We start from the raw sequence: 21,318 nt of genomic DNA on the forward strand, positions 1-21,318 counted from the left end.
AGGCTTTGGGGTCCCCAGAATATGCGTTGGAGGCCTGCTGGAGTCTATCCATCTAAAATCGCATAGCTTGCCTTTGATATTGCTGTCTGGCAAGCTTTCCCTCTGCTTGTCCAGCTAGGACCAGCCTATCCATTCGGGCTTTGCCTTGCAGGGTTAACAACAACAACAAAATTACATTTGAATTGTTCCTTTCATGTCGGGAAGATATCCCAAGGAGCTGGACAATCAGTGTTTCGGACCAGGAGCTAAGTGTGATGACTCTCTGCCCTCAGTGACTGGTCTGCCTTCCAAGTCCTGCTGATGAGTCCAGCTAGCTGTGCTGTGATCAGCAGTGCCCTGGCATACTGTGGATCCGCCTAGCTCAGGAACTGGACTGCCGAGACCGCCACCGCCAGGGTTGGCTCGATTCTGACATTCTGTTGCCAGGCATGTCACCTTGCAGCCGTTAACAACTCCAAGGAGACCCCACTTACAACTGCATAAATTGCCGAAGTTCAAATCCCTGGGGATTTAATACTCTTAAAATTCAACTTCGAACCTCAGTTTCGAGGAAATCTGTCATAATAGAAATTTCCATCATCATAATAAGTATATAAGGTAGCAAGAATTTCACATTCTCCGTATCCTCCAATGCTCAGACATGGACCAGGACAGGTTAGTTAGTCATCATTTTGTCAACTGCGTATTAAGAGCCAGGACATGCTGCCTCAAAGCAAACGGTCTCTAAGCAAGTAGTGGGATGCAAAATTTAAGTGTGTACATTCATGAGGTTACATGCTTTAACTTATTTGAGATAAAGATCTGCAACTAATGGAATTATTTTTCTGTTTTGGAAACTTTGTGAATAGGAAATTTGATTTTGAGTTTGGAAATGTTGCAAGTAAATCAGAGAAATGGTATCAAGGCTGTCTACCAAACAGATTATAATCAGTTATAAATGTTTATTTATTTTCATTTTAGGAGCTTTTATTCCAGGAGTTCCTGTGCAACCTGTAGTTTTGCGTTATCCCAACAAAATGGTGAGTTTTTAATACTTATACATATGAAACGTTTTTTTTATAACCCATAGTTATTATATGATAGGCCTGCATGTAATGAAATACAGTGCAGCCTCACTGTAGTGAATCGTTTTTCAAGCGCTTCACTGTGGACCTTGCTCATTGCACATGCATGCAACTGGCCTGCTTGTTTCACTAAAATGGCCAACCTCCGATTCATTAGGTCATCGTCACTTCCCACTTTACTTCACATATGAGGTGTGACATTGGCAGCGAGCTAATGACCCGTAAGTCCACCATTTTAGTATCCCTAAAAGTATTGCCAATGATCGTCACAGACATCACTTTTCTACTTTGCACATGTGCAGAAAACAGGAAGTGACATTGCAAACCCTTGACTCTCCAGCTCCTTGGGACATCCTCCTAACATGGAAGGTAATTTGTTATTGTTGAGATGAGCCACTGACCCTGACGTCTGCAATATTTTCTTTTCGTTAGCAATGCAATAACAATAAATTAAATTTGTATAGCACCTTTCGCACCTGGAGGACATCCTTGGTGGCCAATCCGTTAGTACTATAAATCAGACTACTGCTGAAAAAAGGATTCAAATGAGCTGAAATATTGCCATTGTGATGAGATCTCCTTTACATCCTGCATGAAGCGCTATATAAATGCAGTTTGTTGTAAAGAAAAAGTGTGAGGTAGAAATTATGATATAATAATCCTTACATTTGATACAGTGTCATGTCAGAAGGGTGTCTCAAAATGTTTCAAGTGATTTATTGTGAAGTGTGGTAACTTCTTATGGGTGAAAGCAGCAGCCTATTTGCCAGGACAACCTCCCTTCTCTTTTCAATAATGCCATTGGGATCTTTAATGTCTACCTGAACAGGCAGACAGGAAGCTCTTAATGCATGTACACTCTTGAGGCATCAACTCTTTATTCTGCAACTAATATGCCAGTGGAATTGTCTGAGTGTTGGTCTGAGGCTTAGAAACTTCGGTCACATATGGGACAACAGGCTTCACCTGGCTATGAGATTTCCAATGCAGCACCACCACTACTCTGCTTGATACTTGATTGGCAATGCTAGTTTAATTGCTTTGCTGACTCCAAAATACCTAGAACCTTTTATAGCTGTGTCTATAAACTTACTTGCATTAGCTTATAATAATTTTTTTTCACCCATTAGATGGCACAAACCCACGTGACACAGCACAAAAATCTGTCACATTAATCCAAAATTCGCACATTCAACTTTGAAGTTACTACAATGCATGTTTTAGTATTGGGCACATGTATGTTCTGTCTTGCCACCAGTTTAATTAACTCCAGAGTGTAAAAGCAGAACCTGCAGAGTAGGGTATCACAGTACCATTTTAATATCAATGTGTCAGCTATTACTCACCTGAGACTTGTGTGACAGCTACAAAGTTTACATTTGATTGTTGGTGCTTCAGGCATTGAGATAATTGATATTTTCATGTCTTCATCGTTCCCAGTGTGAAAATCGTACCCTGCTGGAAATGGGCAAAGGATAGATTTAAAAATAGACAAACTTAAAATTGTCATTAAGCAGCATAAATTTGCTGATTTTAGAAATTTCCTCGTAATATATAAGATTTTGATGCACCCTTCCAAATATCAGTTATCTGTAATTTTGTTGTAAACATTTTTAAACTTCATTTTTGATTCAGTTTTCAATTAAAAATTATTCTAGGATACGATCACCTGGACATGGCAAGGGCCTGGAGCGTAAGTTGTCTACATTCAAGCCTTTTTAAAATTTGTTGATAAACTGCTACTGTTTAGCATGCATTTAGTCCTGTCTTAAGCTAAGGTGCCACGAAGAATAGTGTTGTAACTTTCTGAGGTGTTGTAATTAAAAGGCGTTTGGTCCGCAGAGACTGTTCAGAAAGTTATATTTGTGAATTAGAAAGCTGTAAGAGAGTTGGATATTTCCAAAATGTGATCTTAATGTCTTCCCTCCCCCCCACTCCCACCTCCTTCCTTGTCCAGCATCTCACTTTAAGAAGTTCCTAAATTAAATGCTCAGAGAATGCTATATAACTGTGTGTAGTCTTTTTTGTTTGTTTCCTTCGGCATTTACTTTTGAGTTCTACAATAAATGTGTAACAGCAATGTACATAAAAGGGAATTTACATTGTTTCAAGTCATTGGCTAATGTGTCTACTTTAGCAACAGAAGACTTTAAATAAGTCTTTTCTCTTATCCTATAAGTAGATTGTTACCATAATGAATAATAAAATATTTTCCTGGTAAAATTAACAAATGAAACTGATGTATAAGAATGTTACTAACCAAGTTTTATTTCTCAAAAGGCTAAAAATTCTTTGGCTCACCTTGTGCCAGCTACACAATAAAGTGGAAATGGAGGTTAGTTTTTGTACACTTTTTGAGGCCACTTTGTCGACCTGTTTCTACTACTCTAGTTAAGGTTTCAAACAATTTTATCCAGCAAGAAGTAGCTAATTGTCAGAGCATCATGTTTCTAACAAAGAATGTATTTTGTAATATGATACTTGTTTTTATTTGTTCATCCTCCTCATACCTTTTAGATAAGCCTTCACATCTGGTGTAAAATCACTGAACACATTTGTCTTTTATGGTCTGAAGTCATGGGAGAATCGTAATCTTACCCCCATGCCCATCTTGCATAAAAGTCTCAACCACAAGCCAGTTTCCATTTTTTTTCTCTACTATACTAATATTGTAGCATATTGAGATTGAAGCTGCTCTTTCTGGTACATGATGGACTTCAAATTGTACAAATCCTTTCCAGAGACTTTCTCATGAAGTAAGAATAGCCTAATCAACAATCTCTTTTCACCCAAAAAGTCTTTAAAAAGAGGATTAGCCGTCCAATTCGATGAAGAATAGTGGGCTCTACAGATAATATAAAGTTTATTCTAGAACGGAAGCAAATCATACTTTTTGTGGGATTGTACCTTTTCAACGGAATAAGTCAAGGACATGGTGCACCTGAGCAAGAAGCTTGGATTCTTCCAATTCAATAGCCTTTTATCAAATATGCACTCTAAAAGCATAGCTTAAAAGAGCTGGAGACTGGTTTCTGGGCAAGATTTTTCTGTATAATTGGAGGTAAATCACACGACTCTCCAATGCTTCAGACTGTAAAAACATTACCTGCATGACCTTTCTCCCAGATGTCCTATCCTACATTATGTGGAGAATAAACTCAATTCAATACACTGGAGTCTCCCAAAGACAGGTAAGTGATGTTACAACTTCATGTTTTCATTTTCCACAAAAGGCTGCTCAGAAATGGAACTAAAATTGAATTGGAATCAGACTATTTGCAGCGTAGGAGGTCATTCCACCCATGTGTGTATTGGTGCTAGCTTGTCCACTGGAGATATCTACTCTAATCCCATTGCCCTGTTCTTACCCTATGCGTTTCAGTATTTCTTTTCAAATGTATACACAATTTCCTTTAAATAGTTTGATGTATATTCACCAAATCTGATCTAATTTGGCATAATTTCTTATATTTCTTAACTTGTTGAATTGTTCTCATTTTATAATTTTGGTGCATTTTTTAAAATCTAAATGGGTTGTCAGTGCTGTGATGTTCAGATTAAAGATCCCTTTACTCAATCAATAGAGTACAACGACCCCAACCTCAGAAACGCCAACCCTATTGCATTAAAGTGGTTTACCCTTTCCCATATCAGTCTTCATTATGGTTTCTTTTAATGTTATTGTTTGTTTAATACCAATTGTGAACAGTTTTATGTTGTGGATCTCTGCCAAGAGAAACTGGATTGATACTGGTGAAACTCATTTCACATGAAATGCTTAGAGAGAATTTTATCCTCAAACGGCTGCAAATAGTCTGATTCCAATTAAATTTTAGTTCCATTTCTGAGCAGCCTTTCATGAAAAATGAAAACATGAAGTTGTAACATTACTTACTTGTCTTTGGGAGTCTCCAGTGTATTGAATTGAGTTGAGGGTGAAATCGAGCCAGTTGAAATCCTGGTTGAAAAGGAGAAAGAGCATTGCACTTAGCTCACTGGATCATTCAGAAACCAATTGCATTGCTGCCACAACTGGCCAGGTCACCCTTTCTTCTGAACTCATAGAGAGTCTTTGTATGCTTTCCTGACTTTCAGTTTGTTAAATTACATTGCAGATGTTTTAAGGCAGTGCAAAACGAGATTTGTAGATAATATTTTAGCTTATTAATCTATTATTTTCACTAACTCTGCCCACTCCCATAAAATACAGAATAAGAATCACTAGCCACTCACACTTGCTAACGGGTTTTATAGCACATATGAGTTGTTATAAATGGTGTATTTTATATTAATGCAGGATACTTAAATATGTGTGGAATAACCACAACAAGTTAATTAAAGTTAGGATTTTTTATGAAATAGTTCAAACTGTCAGCTATTATATATACTATATAATCATTGCTTATAATTTGCTTAATTGCAAGTATTCTGGAAGCACAATTATCAGCCAGTGTGAAAGACTTTCAGGATTTTCAATTTAACAATTAAATTTGCAAAGGTTCACTGTATAGTCATTGTTAAATGTTGCATGATAATATTTTTATCATAATTATACTTCATAGGGTACTTTTGTATCATAGAGCAGTGAACTTAAAGTAATTCTTCACTTTATGGGAATGTAATAGCTCAATAAGGACAGACGTACAAAGTATGTGTGTCTGTTCGTAGCTATTACTATCCCATAAAGATATTATACCTGACTACTGGAAAACTGACATGTTATTCACATCTATGCTGCACTCAGTTTCTTAGCTCTAATGGGGTAAGAAATTATGGATATAATTCTGTCTTGTTATCTAATTTTCCTACTCTACAAAATAATTCCTGTGAAAAGTACTGTTAAACCAGTTAATGCTGTGCATGAAAGATTTGATTTCTCTTTGGGCACTAATAAAATTGTGCATTGTAAAATTGTTTTTTGCCCATGGACTTTTGTGATAAAAATTGAATACAACAATAACTTGCATTTATATAGCACCCTTCATGCAGGGTAGCGTCCCAGTGTGCTTGGCAGTGGCGGAATCTGACACCGAGCCAGGGAAGAGGGAGAGGAGAGGTGACAAAGAAACATCAAAAAGGAAGGTTTTTAGGCGGGATTTGAAAGTGGGGAGGGAGGGGGCAAGGCGGAGGGATTGAGGGAGAGAGTCCTATAGTTTCGGGATGTAGTGGTTGAAGGCACAGCCACCAAAGGTGGAGGAGACGAGGGACAAACAGGAGGCTGGAGGCAGCGGGTGGTGGAGTGGGGGGTAAGCAGATCGGATGATAGGGAGTTGAGAGGGCATGAATGGATTTGAAAATGAGTGAGACGATCTTGAAATTGATCTGTTTGATAATTGAGAGCCTGGCAAGGACTGGGGTGATGGGGGTACAGAAGTTTGTGCGGGTTAGTATCCGCGTGGCGGAGTTTTTAATCAATTTAATTTTGTGTATGGTGGAGCTGGGGAGACCAACCTATCATCCGATCTGCTTACCCCCCACTCCACCACCCGCTGCCTCCAGCCTCCTGTTTGTCCCTCGTCTCCTCCACCTTTGGTGGCTGTGCCTTCAACCACTACATCCCGAAACTATAGGACTCTCCCTCAATCCCTCCGCCTTGCCCCCTCCCTCCCCACTTTCAAATCCTGCCTAAAATCCCGCCTGGGCATTGGAATAGTCCAGCTGGGAAGTGATGAAGGCTTGGACGAGGGTTTCGGCTGCGTTGGTTGTTAATCTATGACAAAGCAAAATACATCTATTAACAAAAACTACAATGTTCAAAAAACTAAACTTCACACCACACTGCGTAAAATTTTTATATTTCATGAGTCCTTTCAATAATCCAAGTCAGCAGAAAAATTTAGCTTTTAAATTGCATTTTCAGGCCATGCAACAACACACAATATTTCTTCAGTAAGTAACAAGTGTAACAGTTTACCAGGAAGGATGTCTAGGACACTAATCTCACTTACAAAACAGCTTGATTTAAGGATGGTTTGGTGGATATCTTTGGAGCGGGATAGATATGGTCAAATAGCTGAAAGGCCTTCTTCATACAGATCTCCCATGATCTTGTGAGTTCATGTTTGAAACCAATGTTGTCTGTTGGAATCATCAGCAAAATGACTTAGTAATGTGGCTGCTCCACTTGCGAGTCTTAAGACCACTTTAGCTCTGCTCATCATCCTAGCTTGACTTTGAATATAGAGAATCAAGTCTCCACTGTAGATAGTTGTTTACAAACAGCACCTTCTGGCAGACTTTAAATGTATTGCAATGATGCAGCAATGCTACTTGTACACAGAAGAAAAATATTTTGTTGCATTTTATAACCTAGGTTAATCTCTGCTTTGATTTTAATCAATTAGACATTTTCATAATTTTATGTGTAATTAGATATTAATTCAGTACAATGTCCTTTCCGTTCAATTAAGATACAGAAGAGCATTGAATTGTGTTCTGTACATGCATATCAAACTGGTAGGAAGTGGGTATCTTGCTCAGTAAAATTGATTTAGTTTATACTACAGTATAAAATAACAAAACATGGATTTTTTTATTTAGAGAATTTTTTGTGTATGTATAGATATATATATTTATATATTATAAAATACAATATGTATTTATACAATCAAAGAATTGGAAAAAAACGAACAACTACGACAATTTGCATTTATATAGTGCCCTATCTCGCAGGGTAGTGTCTCGGGACTTTTAGCAGTGGCAGAGCTTGATGCCAAGCCCAGGAATGGGGGGAGGTGACTGTAGATGCGGTTGAAGAGGAAGGTCCTCAGGTGTAATCTGAACACAGGGCAACAATTCCTGCACAGTGAATTATGTGTTGACTAATGAGTCTGTATGATTAGTAATCTTGAAATATGCATATATTATACAAGATAGATTGTTGCTGTATTTGAAGGAACTAAGCTGAGCTAAGTTGGAGCAGGTCTAACTACTACAACAACAACTTGCACTTATATAGCGTCCTCCACACAGGGTAGAGTCTCAGAGTGGCAGAGCCTGACTCCAAGGAGTGGGGAGATGACCGTAAGCATAGTCAAAGAGGAAAGTTTTCAAGAGGAACTTGAAAGAGGGGGCAAGGAGGAGGGATTGAAGGAGAATGTTCCAGAGTTTGGGGGCGTAGTGTCTGAAAGCACGACCACCGATGGTGTAGCGGAGGGTGTGAGGGACGAGCAGGAGGCTGGTGCCAGTCAAACGGAGGTGCCAGTGGTGGATTGGGGCATGAGGAGGTCGGAGAGGTAGGGAGATGCCAGGGAGTGAATGGATTGAACCAGGGAGTGAAGGGAGCGGAGGGAATAACTACTAGAACCTGGTCATAAACTCTGCAACAAGGTTTGAAACATGGTTTTGTAATAGGTAGGTGCCCCCCCCTGCTCCGACCGCCTCCACTCCACTGCCCGCTGCTTCTGCTCAGGTGACTCCGGTTTCCTACACGATCCTTAACCAGCTATGCAGCTATGCCTTCAGCTACTATGCTCCTATGGAATTTTCTTCCTCAATCGGTCCACCTTGCCGCCTCGTTCCATGTCTTCAGATCACACCTGAAAACTTTCCTCTTTGACCATGGCTACAGTCACCAATTCACTCTCCCAAGTTGCTGTCAAGCTTCGCCACTGTTAAGCACTCCGAGACGATAACTTTCATGAAGGGTGCTATATAAATGCAAGTTGTTGTTTTATAAATTATGTCCATTTTCTTAGTAGAGAGCTACTGCAATTAAAAAAAAGTTTTAGATCTGTCTTGACCATGTCATAATATATTTTGTAGTTAGTCCTGCTGATCTACAATTATTTCACTGGTACCCCACTCAAGTGGACAATGTTCAGGTAGAAAACTATAGCCCCAACACCGCATAGGCAGGAGAGAAACTAGAACCAGCTCAAAATGATTTTACCTGCTGGAATTAAATGTTAAATGTAAATTGAACATAATGGCTGGATTGTACAATGGTGGGAGTGTGAAATATATATAACAGTAGTTCTCTACTAAGAAATATTTGGGGATGACAAGTTTTCAGGGCTGTGGGGAGAGAGCAGAGGAGTAGGATTGAATTGGATATCTCTTTTCAAAGAGCCGGCACAGACACGATGAGCCAAATGATCTCGTGTTGTATAATTCTATGATTCTATAATATATATTATATATAATATCACCCTTTTGAAGTTGATGTTTCTATGTAAGAAGAAAACAATTAGGGTATCTATGTTAGAAATAAACATCTACTTGATGACTATTCTTAAGAAGCACACACAATTTGTATGTGTTGAACTGAAAGAACAATAACTCTTTTTTATAATTTAGTGTCCAATTTTTCAAATTTCCTTTGCCCCTGGTCTGGCAGGGGTGAGGTTTCAAGGGTAATATTACAAACTAGTAACCCATTCAAGTGACCCTTGACAATGTTGGCAAGGTATTCAACTGTAAAGGGCATCAAAGCCAAGCCTGATATCTCCAACTGGCTGCTACACTCCCGCACAACAATAGAGGGATCTTGGCAGAGATCTGCAAACTAAGCACAGACTGTGATTTGAACCAGCAAATGTCTGGTCCATAAGATGCAGTTCTTTCAACAACACCATTAGAACTGCCCACAATGACTCACATTAAAATCTAACGAGTGACTGATCATGCAACACAAATAAATTAGCATTACACGCAATCATGAGATTGTTGAGCACCGCTGTAATGATTGCGAATCAGTCAGGTTACTGCGAAGAAAAAAGGTTTGCAGTGGATTTAAATAGTATTAGTATAAATGCATGTTAAATTTCATAGGTGTTATAGGTAATTGCAACTTGTCAGTAAGAGACACTGAAGAATAGTCCAGGTTAAACTGTGTATATTAATGGTGGAGTGTAAAACCAGGTGGCTCAGATATTCCAAACTTCTGTGATCATCTTACTTTGTTTTGTAGAAAGCAAACAAAATTACTCATTTGAATACTACAGAGGTATAATGTTTAGCTTTGACCATCACACTACTAAATTTAATTGTTTTTCATTAACAGTTCCTGCCAATCTATACACCTTCTGAAGAGGAGAAGAAAAACCCAATTTTGTACGCAAACAATGTTAGAAAGATCATGGCAAAGTAAGTGCAATGGCAGCTTATCAATGTGAAACCCAAAATATGCCACGAAAATAGAAAAATAAGTAGTTCACCAGACATTTTTCTCTTCTAGTTATTACTACTGTACTGCAATGTCTTCAGGCACATTTTTTACAAGAATTACAGTGTTTAATTTCATTAAATTGGAGTTGATGGCTGTTATATTGGAATAATTGGCATGTTATTTCCAATCTCAACAACTGATCTTGCAGTCACCTAAAAATTCCTGTTCATACTTGTCTGCTGGAGCCTGTGCCAAAAAGGAATAGGCATTTATAAAAGTAAAGGTTTTACCTGCGGCAACAGCAGCAACTGGCAACATCTGGCTGTTAGCATCTCTACTTGGCACATACTCTTTGTAGCCACAGACATTATATAAAACTAATATTAATCACCTTCACACACACTCTCTCTTCCCCCTCCCTCCCCCAACTCTATGCTTTTGTAAAGATTAGTTACTAGATTTCAGCTTCTTTAATACTGTTGTTCACTCAACAAGAACTTGCATTTGTATAGCGCCTCTCACGCACATTAGCATCCCAGAGAGCTTAAATGTCTTTCTTATGTGTATCTTATGTTGAATTTATATTACAGAGCCATAGAGATAGAAAATGAAGGCACTGATACTTTAGCTTGACTTCACTTTTCATCCGGGGTTTCTGTTTTTTATTCCATGAGAACAGAGGCATTTTTTCAATCTCCCAATATCAAAATAATGGTAACTGAGGCAGAAGATGTGCCATAATATGAAGCAATGTCTACTCCATGCTCTTTTCCCCATACATTGACCATTATTTAGGTAGTGTGATAATTGGAGAAATTTTTTGCCCAAAGATTAACACGATGCTACTTAAGCAATGGTCCCATACTCCCGCAATTATGCCATTCAGGCTGCCTGTGTGTAAATATAGTTTCACTCCGGTGCCAACCAACATTCATTATGACAAAAGAGGCATTGGAAGTGATTGATCATCAAAAATGTTCCAGTGAAATTCAGCCATTTTTCATTGTAGGTTTGTCAATGGTGATAAACGTATTTTTTAAAAATATGTACATAATGCCTTCCCTAAAATCTGCATATCTGATGCTTATATCTGAGTATTACCTTTATATCATGCATTTTACAATTTAAGACCTCTTTCTGGTATTTCACAATCTGTTAACGAACCATGAGATGCTGCTTTTTGCCAGCAGTTAAGTGTTTTTAAATTCTTCCCACATCTTTTTTTCTTGGCCTGTCCTACCTGCCCTCTTGAATCCTGTAGAAGGTCTTCCCCAGTTCATTTGAGTGCTGAAGAAGAGTTGTATCTAAAACATTAACTTGTCTTTTTCAAATGTGGGTTGGTCTGCTGCACGTATGTGCCATCTCTTTATTTCTAGCATCAACACTCCATTCTCCGATGTTCTTTGCTGGTCCATCTCCATTGCTCTGTTCTTTCCTGCTTCCACTCTAATCTATTGCAATGTCTTCACTACATCTAGCAGTTTCTCCTCTGGCCCTGCACAGTTACTTGCAGTGTTCCTCGATCTATCCTTGATCCTCTTTCACAAGTTTGTGGATGACACCCAACTGTACCTGTCTGCCTCCATCTGTGACTCAAGGACCACTGCTGTCCTGACATAATGTCTGTCAGGCATCATGCTTTGATTGAGCCTCAACATTTCCAACTAAATACCAATAAAACTGAAACGTGCGTAAACATAGGTTATCGAAAACTACTCAGCCCATATCCTTTCTCATGTATCACTCCTATCCTCGTCAAGCTCCATTGGCTCCCTATCACTAGCGGATTGACTTTGAGATCCTAATTCTAACTTTGAAATGCCCACCTTCCCTGTGAGCTCCTGTAGTCCTATTCTCCCACCCTCTCCCTTAGGTCTTCTTTCAACCCCCACGCCCCCCCACCGCCTCCCCACAAAATTCCATTTATGCTATGGCTCTCAATCAATCTTTGTAAAATCCTTGAATTTGTTAGCTACATGAAAAGTGTTGTTTAATCTGTTTATTTAGGGTTCTGGCCAACCCAATTGTTAGTCCCTTTTTTATTTTGTTTCATTTTATCTTAAATTTCTTATTTTTCTCCTTATAAAATCATTAAGTTTTTTCAAGAGATGACAGGCTGGAAATTATCAGCCGTTGGACAGTACTGTTCTGCATTCTGTGTAGCAGAGCATTTTCCCAAAGAGCCATGATTAACCTCTTGTTATCAGAGCTCCAATAGTTGTTTTAAACATCTGTCTGCCCTAACTTATGATATAGCATTTTTTTAATGGAGGAGGGATTCTGAATCAGTTCCCTATTTTTCATAAAACTAGTTTAAATTTAGCACATATTTGTATTGCCTTGAAATTTTGTGTAGAAAGTGTTCAGATGAATGTTCATATCAGATTGTCCACTTTTTACTTGATGTCCATGCATAGTAATGTGCAATAATTTTTGACCTGTATCTGATAGAGCCCTCGGTGTTCCTGTGACTGATTATACATTTGAAGATTGTCAACTTGTGATGTCTGACAGCCAGTTGAAGCTTCCTGTGGATACCTGCCTGCTAGAATTTGCAAAACTTGTCAGGAAACTCAAGTAAGTTCTACCTATTTTTCATTAAAACATTTCTTATATTTAATTAATAAACTGAAAGAAGGAAAACAACTTGAAAATAAATTGTGTCATTTTAGTTCCAGTCTTCTAGCCAATACTAAATGCAGCACGCCAGTATATCTGTTGGCCCATTGACAATTGTGAATTCACTAAGCGGATTGCTCTTTCAATGAATATAATAGATTTGTAATTCATTTTTTCAAAAAAGCATGCCGTAGCTTGCCACTGTTCATGTTTCAAACACATACTTGAATTGGAAGCATTTTTTCAGGCAAGAGAAATGTACTTTATAATTGGATATCATATTTGAATTCTGTTTACTTTGGAATTTAGCCTCAGACAAACATGCCCAACTAGTAAAATCTACAAAAGGCAGTTGGATGTCAGTGCATTTAATATTTCGCTATATAGTTCTACTATCTCAGCCACTGCCATAGTTCTTCTTTCTACATGGAGTCCTGTACCTCAGTGGTTAGAGCACTCGCCTTGCAAGTGAGACACCTGGGTTCAATTCCAGGCAGGGCGAAACCTTGGGCAAGTTTCCTTACTCCACACTCCTAATAATAATCCCTCCAAAACACAAAACAATAATAAATTGGTCATTTTCAATCCACGACTGTTTGTGGGACACTGCTGTGCGCAATTGGCTGCCGCGTTTCACCCACAAATATACAGTTAATTCACTTTACAGTATATTCTGTAAAGCGCTTTGAGACGTCTAGAAGAGGTGAAAAGCGCTATATCAAATGCAAGGATTATTACCTTAATTTAATACATCGCCTAATCACATCATCAGAGTCTCAAAGCACTTCATAGAGTTATCTGTGAAGTGTGATGACTTGATGATTTATAGATTAACGTGGAAGCCAATTTTTTACACTGCAATGTCCCACAAACAGGCATCAAGTGAACTACAATCTTTTGTAATCTGAGGGATCGTTGTCCAGTTTATCGGGAGGATCTCTTCTTTTCAAACAGTTCCATGGGATCTTTATCACCTGACCATCAGCACAGGCACAATAAAAGCCTAGACTATGAGCTCAGACTCCCAACATAGGGCTTGAACCTAATAAGTCTGAAATCAAAGTCTTAATCTTATTAATAAATAGAGAATAGTTTTCTTTATGTGACAACATTCTTATTTTATAGGAACACATTTTCTTCACTTGTACATTTTGTTAATTTGCTCCTGTTTTTGTTAGTTATTAGTTTGCAAAACCATACAACTTCAAAATCTAAAGTCTTTCATATTCAGAAATGGCCTCAATAATGAGTAATTTGTGAAAGCTTACCCTTTTTAGGGCAATTGTGATATTAAAGGGCTATCTGTGAAAACATTTACAACATGAATTTTGAGGTTAGATGAAGCTAAAGGGGTATTATTGTAAATCACTAAACATTAATCCAGATGTTTTGATTTATTTCCCAGTCTTGTTTTGCTGAGGTAGAGATTAGAACTCAATTGATCATTAATCAACCAGTTGAAAAATGGATTTGATAGTTCACCATTAAATTTGATGGGTGTCAGCTTGGCTTGGTATACGAATGCTATCAACTGCCCAAGCATAAGTCCACAAATAGACTTGAGCTCACTATCTACGCTAACACTCCAGTGCATATTGGCAGAGTGCTGCATTGTTGAAGGTGCGGTTCTTGGAATAAGATAATAAACTGAATTGTGTCCATCTCTTCAAGTGGATGTTAAAGATCCCACAACATGCCCTATTCAAAGAGAAGGGAGTTTCTCCTAGTGTTCTAACAATCTTGAGCTAAATTGGTCATTCGCCTCATGACTGCTTGGGAGCTTGCTATGCACAAAATGACTAATGCATTTGCCTGCAAAAGCCTTATGCTTTCCTACAAAATTGGATAGTAATTACTGGAAGCATTTTAAGGCTTCAATGTGATCGAGCAACACAGTTCTTTTGATATGTGGTGCAATAGTTTTTTTTGGAATAAATGTATAAATACAATGTATCCCATTGGAAATCTGAAAATGGATAGTGTTTGTGAGTCACAAGCAAGTGCTTATTGCACATTATGCGCAGAAGCGACACTGACATCACTTCCTGTGCTTTGCAAATATGCTTGGAAGCAGGTAGTGACATCAGCAACCTCCGGAGATGGTGACCGGTGGCCATTTTTACACATCTCCTTATACTATGAGGTCTGAATTTATGAACCCAAGCTACCATGTTATAACAGGTGTTTCCATATGTGCAAATATGTATGTCACTTAGCTGTAAAGAATCTAATTTGTTCCATCAAAAGTAATATTTGGGATTGTTTTGCTATGTTGATTTAACTGTGCACTTGAAACCAATACAACTCCAACTGAGAAGAGATGCTGGACTTCCTCAAGATCAAAATCGAGGGGATCCGCTCAGCCGCCCACCTCTACCCCTACAACTGCTACCCCCTCCCCACCTCTCCCTCACACTCTGCCTCCACACCTTCGAACCTGTCTCCCCTCCTCTCTCACGATCATTATGACCCATATGATACCCTCCACCCGCTCGCTTGTCCCCATTCCTACCCCTCTCCTTATCTCCCAGCTCCACCTCCTTGCCCCTCTATTCACAGATATTATCAACCTCTCCTTGTCCACTGGCATCATTTCCACCACCTTAAAAAACAGACATCATAACAACAACAATATATAGCGCCCTCCACGCTGGACGGCATCCCAGAGCGCTTCAAATCATCACTCCTATTCTTAAAAAAACCTTTCCTTGACCCATCCCTGCTCTCCAGCTTTCGCCCTATCTCCAACCTCCCTTTCCTTTTCAAGATCCTTAAACAAGTCATTGCTTCCCAGCTTCATTCCTTCCTCTCCTGCCACTCCCTATACAAACTCCTCCAATCGGGTTCCAATCAACAGCCTTGGTCAAAGTGACAAATGATATTTTGTCCATCTTGACCAGGGCTCCCTCTGTATCCTCATCCTCCTTGACCTCTCCGCTACCATTGATACCATTGTGGAGTCCTGTAGCTCAGTGGTTAGGGCACTCGCTTTGCAAGCGAGAGACCTGAGTTCAATTCCAGGCAGGGCGAAACCTTGGGCAAGTTTCCTTACTCCACACGCCTAATAATAATCCCTCCAAAAACAATAATATTAAATTGGTCATTTTCAATCCACGACTGTTTGTGGGACATTGCTGTGCGCAATTGGCTGCCGCGTTCGCCCACAAATATACAGTCAATTCACTTTACAGTGTGTTCTGTGAAGCGCTTTGGGACGTCCTCCCGACATGAAAAGCGCTATATCAAATGTAAGGATTATTATTATTATTATTATTATTGACCACTCTATCCTCCGCCACCACCTTCCTCTCACTTCAACCTTCATGGTCTTCGACTGGTTGAGATCCTACCTTTCACACCATCTCCACTTTGTCTCCACAAATTGCTTCTCCTCTAGCCCCCGCACCATCCCATGCAGTGTTCCTCAAGGCTCTGTCTTTCGTCCTCTCATCTTCAACATGTACCTGCTCCCTCTTGGTGACATCATCTGCAGACATGGGGTCAATTTCCATATGTATGCGGATGACACCCAACTTATCTCTCTGCCTCCATCCTCGCCTCCAGGACCACTGCTGTCCTGACAGAATCTCTGTCAGACATCAAGTCCTGGATGAGAGCTAACTCTCTACAGTTGAATGTCAACAAGACCGAGGCTCTCCTGATTGGTTCCTATCAGTGTCTCCACACCTCAGGCACTGACAGCATCACCGCCCATGGTGCTCACTCCACCTTACTAAGCCGGTCCGGAACCTTGGCAACTTGTTTGACCCTCAACTATACTTTCTTCCCCATATCCGTGCCATGTCCCGCTCTGCCTTCCCCCACCTCCTCATCATCACCCGGCTCCACCACTGTCTCACACCGCAGGCCGCCGAGACCCTCATCCATACATTTATTACATCTGGGGTCGACTACCCCAACTCCCTGCTTGTCGGCCTTCCTAACTCTTCCTCCACAAGCTGCAGATCATCCAGAACTCTGCAGCTTATGTCCTCTCCTGCACCAGGCTCTGTGACCCCATCACCCCACCCTCACCCGGCTCCACTGGCTCCCCTTCACCCAGAGGATAGAGTTGAAAATCCTCGTCCTCACCTTCAAAGCCCAACACGGCCTTGCTCCTTCCTATGTCTGACCTGCTAATGCCATATCAACCTCTCCACTCAGCAGGCTCCGGTCAGCTCCACGTTCCCCACCCAGCCCCACCATCGACAGTCAGGCCTTCAGCCTTTTTGCCACCACCCTTTGGAACTTTTGCCACAGCCCCTTTGCCTTGTTCCCTCCCTTGCCTCCTTCAAGGCATATCTCAAGACCCTCCTCTTCGACCACCCTCATAGCCCTGCCCTCTACCCCTCCTGATCCCAACCCCCTGATCGGGTCCAAATCCAAATCACTGACTGTCTAGCGCCTTGAGACGTTGTCTCAACATGAAAGGCTCTACACAATGTCATTTGTTGTTGTTGTTGTAGTACCTAACCAACAGATGTTGACACATTTAATATTAAAAATGCTAACAACATTTTGCTCTTTACTAAATAATAAATGCTTGTGTTTGATAAACTATTTGTATGAATGAGGCATTGAAAAGGTTCCATTATTAGTTTGACAGTTATTTTGATCAACTACTTGGACAGTTTGCCTTATTTGTAATCTCCTATTTTAGTTGTTTCATTCAGCTTCCATAAACAGTGGTGATACAATGTCTACTTCTGTGAAGATTTGTCATGTGCAACAAAAATGTAGCATTTATTTTGGCATTATCCCATCAACTCTCTGATTGGGCTACAATGTGTATATGTAAAACCAGAGACAGCATATCTGTTTCCTCAAACATTTGCAGTTAGTGTTAAGTTGTTCCTCAGATACTTTTTATAATTTGCATTGTGCCATCTGCTGGGCAATTCTGCTACTGCTAGTAATTCTAATTTGTGCAGAAATGTACACTGTATTGCAATTCAATTAAGATATTGCACAAAAACGTGTTCCTGAACATATGGAAAAATGCACCTGTTGCAGTTAAGGGCACAAAAAGGCAAATCAACTGCTGAACGTAATAATAATGTTTGGTGAAACCCTTTGGTTAAAAAACCCTTTCTAGTTGAAAATGTAATAAATGTCATGTTATGGTAAAGCTACAGTAGAGCTAGAGCTCACGTTTTACTTTTCCAGCTATAGAATGAAATATCTAAAAGCTGTACAGTGAAATGATTAAACATTTTGAAATCTTTCTAAAACACTGTAAAATTGTATACATCAATTGAAGTTTGGGACCTCCTCCTGATGTAAAAGGCGCTATACAAATGTAATTTGTCGTTATTGTTGAAGTTGTGTATCTCTTGTGTTTAGCATATACTTTTTAAAAATATTCCATAAGTAAATCATCGCACTGAAATGTAAATGGTTCCCACTGTGCCTTTATATAAACAAAAATGATCCTGGAGGTGGGAACCTGTTAATCTCAAATATATATAGTTCTCTATTTGCCTGTACATCATTTTAAACATCTGAATGTTTTCTCCAATTGAAACAAGTTCAGCTCTGGGAACCTTGCCTCATAATCCACAAATCATTATCTTTTTCTTTTCTGAATGTACTTTTGTAGCATGCTGAATAATGTACAAAACATACAAACATTTTGTTGCATAAACACGGCGTGTTGCACTACAATATGGAGATGAAGAATATTGTTTGTCAAAGGGACTTTGAGAAAGAAATCTTGTTTGAAGGAGCTAGAAGGATGCACGGGAAGTAATGATTCTGTGATACTAAACTGCGAGAGGAAATCTTAAAGCCCATGTTATTTCAAATGTCAGGAGTCTATAACCGATTCCAATACAATTGTTTTTCATTATAATAAGGAAAAGTGAAACGAAAGCAGTATTGAGTGTATACATATTTCTATGCTTTAAACCAACATTTAGGCAACTTAAAGAATGTAATACTGTTAATTCAGATCACATCAATTATGTTAATTTAATTTATAAATAATTTGTAACATTTGTTTTATAACTCCAGTGCCATAAATGTGTGTTGCGCTCGCAAATTCCCATGGTTACAGTGTTCAAATGTGTAGAACATGTTTTCTTTTCTGTGAGCACAGTGATGAGGAGTTTGAAAACATTTTAAATTGGGGGAAGAAGAAATTGGTTGATTCTGAGAGTTTTTACACTGTTGTTTGCCTCTTGAAATGGGGTTCATCAGGGTTTGGGATGAATAATGAAACCAAGGTTTAGTTAATGAGTTTTCAGTTTCCTTCAAAACAGGAAGGGAGTTTCTCGTGAGTCCTAGGCAGTAATCCTCCAGATACATTTTGTAGACACATATGCTTTCAAAAACAGTCATTGTGCTCAACAGTAATGACTTGCAAAATGCTTGAAGATGTTTTCATGTGATGGTAGCACAATTAAAACATTTTTTTAAATTCTCCCTTTAAAATCCAGCGCAGACATAAATCCATTACCTTTCTTGGTTATAATAATTATGCTTCCGTATTTGGACACATTCAGCTCAGTTCCACCTAGGCTAAAACATTACACTTTTAATTTGCTGTAAAGTGGTGGTTTCAGAGGCTACAAGAATGATTAATATGGGAATTGAAAAGTATCTGGTGAAGTGAGTAATTCTGCTCTGACACTGTTAATTAAGGAAGTGAGTTGGGGCAAACTATAGTGAACCTAATTGGCTTGGGAGACAAATGTGTGACTAAAATAGAAAAGAAAGTTGCACAGTTATACTGTTGAAAGTTGTACTGATCAGCGTGAAGCTTTTTTATGAGGTAACAATCACATTTGAAATCTTTCCATCGGCAAATTTGAAAGAGGGTCTGTTAGGAAGTTGTGTGAAATCGTCATGTAAACTAATGACTTTTGGGTTAAGTCGTGAATTTATTATGAAGTAAGTGATGGTAAAGCATTGTCTTTGTCTGAATCTTTCATCATACAGAACACATGGCACACACAAAATATTTGTTCAATTTCAGTAGAAAACAAAAGCATCCATGAAGAGAAAATCCAATTTAAGTAAAAATTCTTAGTATTAAATGTGTGCACAAATGACATTTACACACACACACACATCACATTGAAATATTAAAAAAATTGTGACATGCAAAACTGACCTTGTTGTATCTTAAAATCAGTCATCTGCAATTCTGCCTCAGAATTATCTCTAACATTAATATCTAGCACTGTTATGGTTTATGTAAGATATGCATCTATATTTACAGTTTAAAGCCTGAGAAAGTTGAAAAGGAACTTGATGAACTTGCAGAAGGCGCCAAAAAGACTAAAGGGAAACGGATGAATCTGGAGGAGTTTGCTGATTATTTGAAGCTGCCAATTTGTGATGCATTAACAGATGTCTTTGTACTTTTTGATGAGGTAAAATTATCCATACACAAACATAATTTTAAGTGCATGACGTGTACTTGTTTGTTGCAAATATTTAGTCTGGGTGACAATAAGGCAAAATTAATGTGCTCATAATTTACAATTTGCTATACTAGGTACCATTCTATATTTTTCACCTTTTTATTGTTTTAAAACCCAACCACTCACTCCATTTTCCTGGGCAGTACTCCATAATTCACCAAAAAAACAAATATGCAACATTTAATCATGTTGCTCTGTATCTGCCGAGTTGATGAGTATAAGCTTGGGTGGTTCTCTGCCTCAGATTGATCTCCCTTCAGTGGCTTTTGTTGGTCAGCTGGGTGTCTGACATATGCGGAAAGCCATCATCATGCTTAAGAGTATCCAAACCAAACTGAGAATCCATGCATCCCACCTACACATGGAAATTCCAGAGATATTTATTGGACTGGAATGTGCACTCTCTCCCTGGAGGGACGCATACTGCTTTACCTAATTCCAGAAAGTATTAGGTGCAGGTTGGCAAGAGCCATGGCTTGGGGTCCCTAGAATGTGCGTTGGGGTAATGCTGGAGTCCAACTGGCTAAACAAAACGCATAGTTTGCCATTGATATTGCTGTCTGGTAAGCTTTCCCGCTGTTTGTCCAGCTGGAACTGACTAGTTAGCTTACTGTGTTTAAAAAAAGGCTGACTTACAAGTTGTCAGGTTGCAGCTGATGTCCATTCCTGCACAGCTGCACAGGAAGCACCAATGTCACTTTTTGAAGGAAGACCTGATGATCCAGGAGTTGGCTTTTTTTGTGGTTTTTGGTTATAATGCTGGTCCTGAGAGATTGCACCCAGTTGACCATGTTATAACAGGGTTACCCTTTCCTGACCAGTTCAGCAAAATGCACATCTGTTTACACATAAAACTTCACTCAGCAAATGCACTGGTTAGCAATTTATAAGAGTTGCAGATTAGTTGACTTTTAATTTCAGTGGCAGAGTTCTGCCATCTGTTTTGCCCCAGTTTCAGTATAAACTTTCAAATATATGCTGGACTCAGAATAAACTGGATTATTGCTGATAGAAACAATAAATACATTTTAAATTATTTAGGCTGTGTGCATTGATGAGCTTTCAAGTAGTTTTTCAAAAAGCTTCAGGAAGGAGACCC

General features: G+C 39.1%; 1 protein-coding gene across 2 annotated transcripts in view; it reads left to right on the forward strand.

The window, feature by feature from the left end:
• Positions 1-21,318, forward strand: part of lpcat1 (lysophosphatidylcholine acyltransferase 1) — a 97,257-nt gene that overhangs the window by 65,195 nt on the left and 10,744 nt on the right. For both annotated transcript variants that reach the window (XM_007903029.2, XM_042331728.1), the window contains 6 exons: positions 961-1,019; positions 2,723-2,757; positions 3,345-3,399; positions 10,069-10,151; positions 12,625-12,750; positions 20,015-20,168. In XM_007903029.2, coding sequence (XP_007901220.2) covers positions 961-1,019; positions 2,723-2,757; positions 3,345-3,399; positions 10,069-10,151; positions 12,625-12,750; positions 20,015-20,168 — 512 coding nt within the window. The remainder of the gene's footprint in view (positions 1-960; positions 1,020-2,722; positions 2,758-3,344; positions 3,400-10,068; positions 10,152-12,624; positions 12,751-20,014; positions 20,169-21,318) is intronic.

Source organism: Callorhinchus milii, unplaced genomic scaffold (genome assembly GCF_018977255.1).
Source record: "Callorhinchus milii isolate IMCB2004 unplaced genomic scaffold, IMCB_Cmil_1.0 Scaffold2, whole genome shotgun sequence".
NCBI lineage: Eukaryota > Metazoa > Chordata > Chondrichthyes > Chimaeriformes > Callorhinchidae > Callorhinchus > Callorhinchus milii.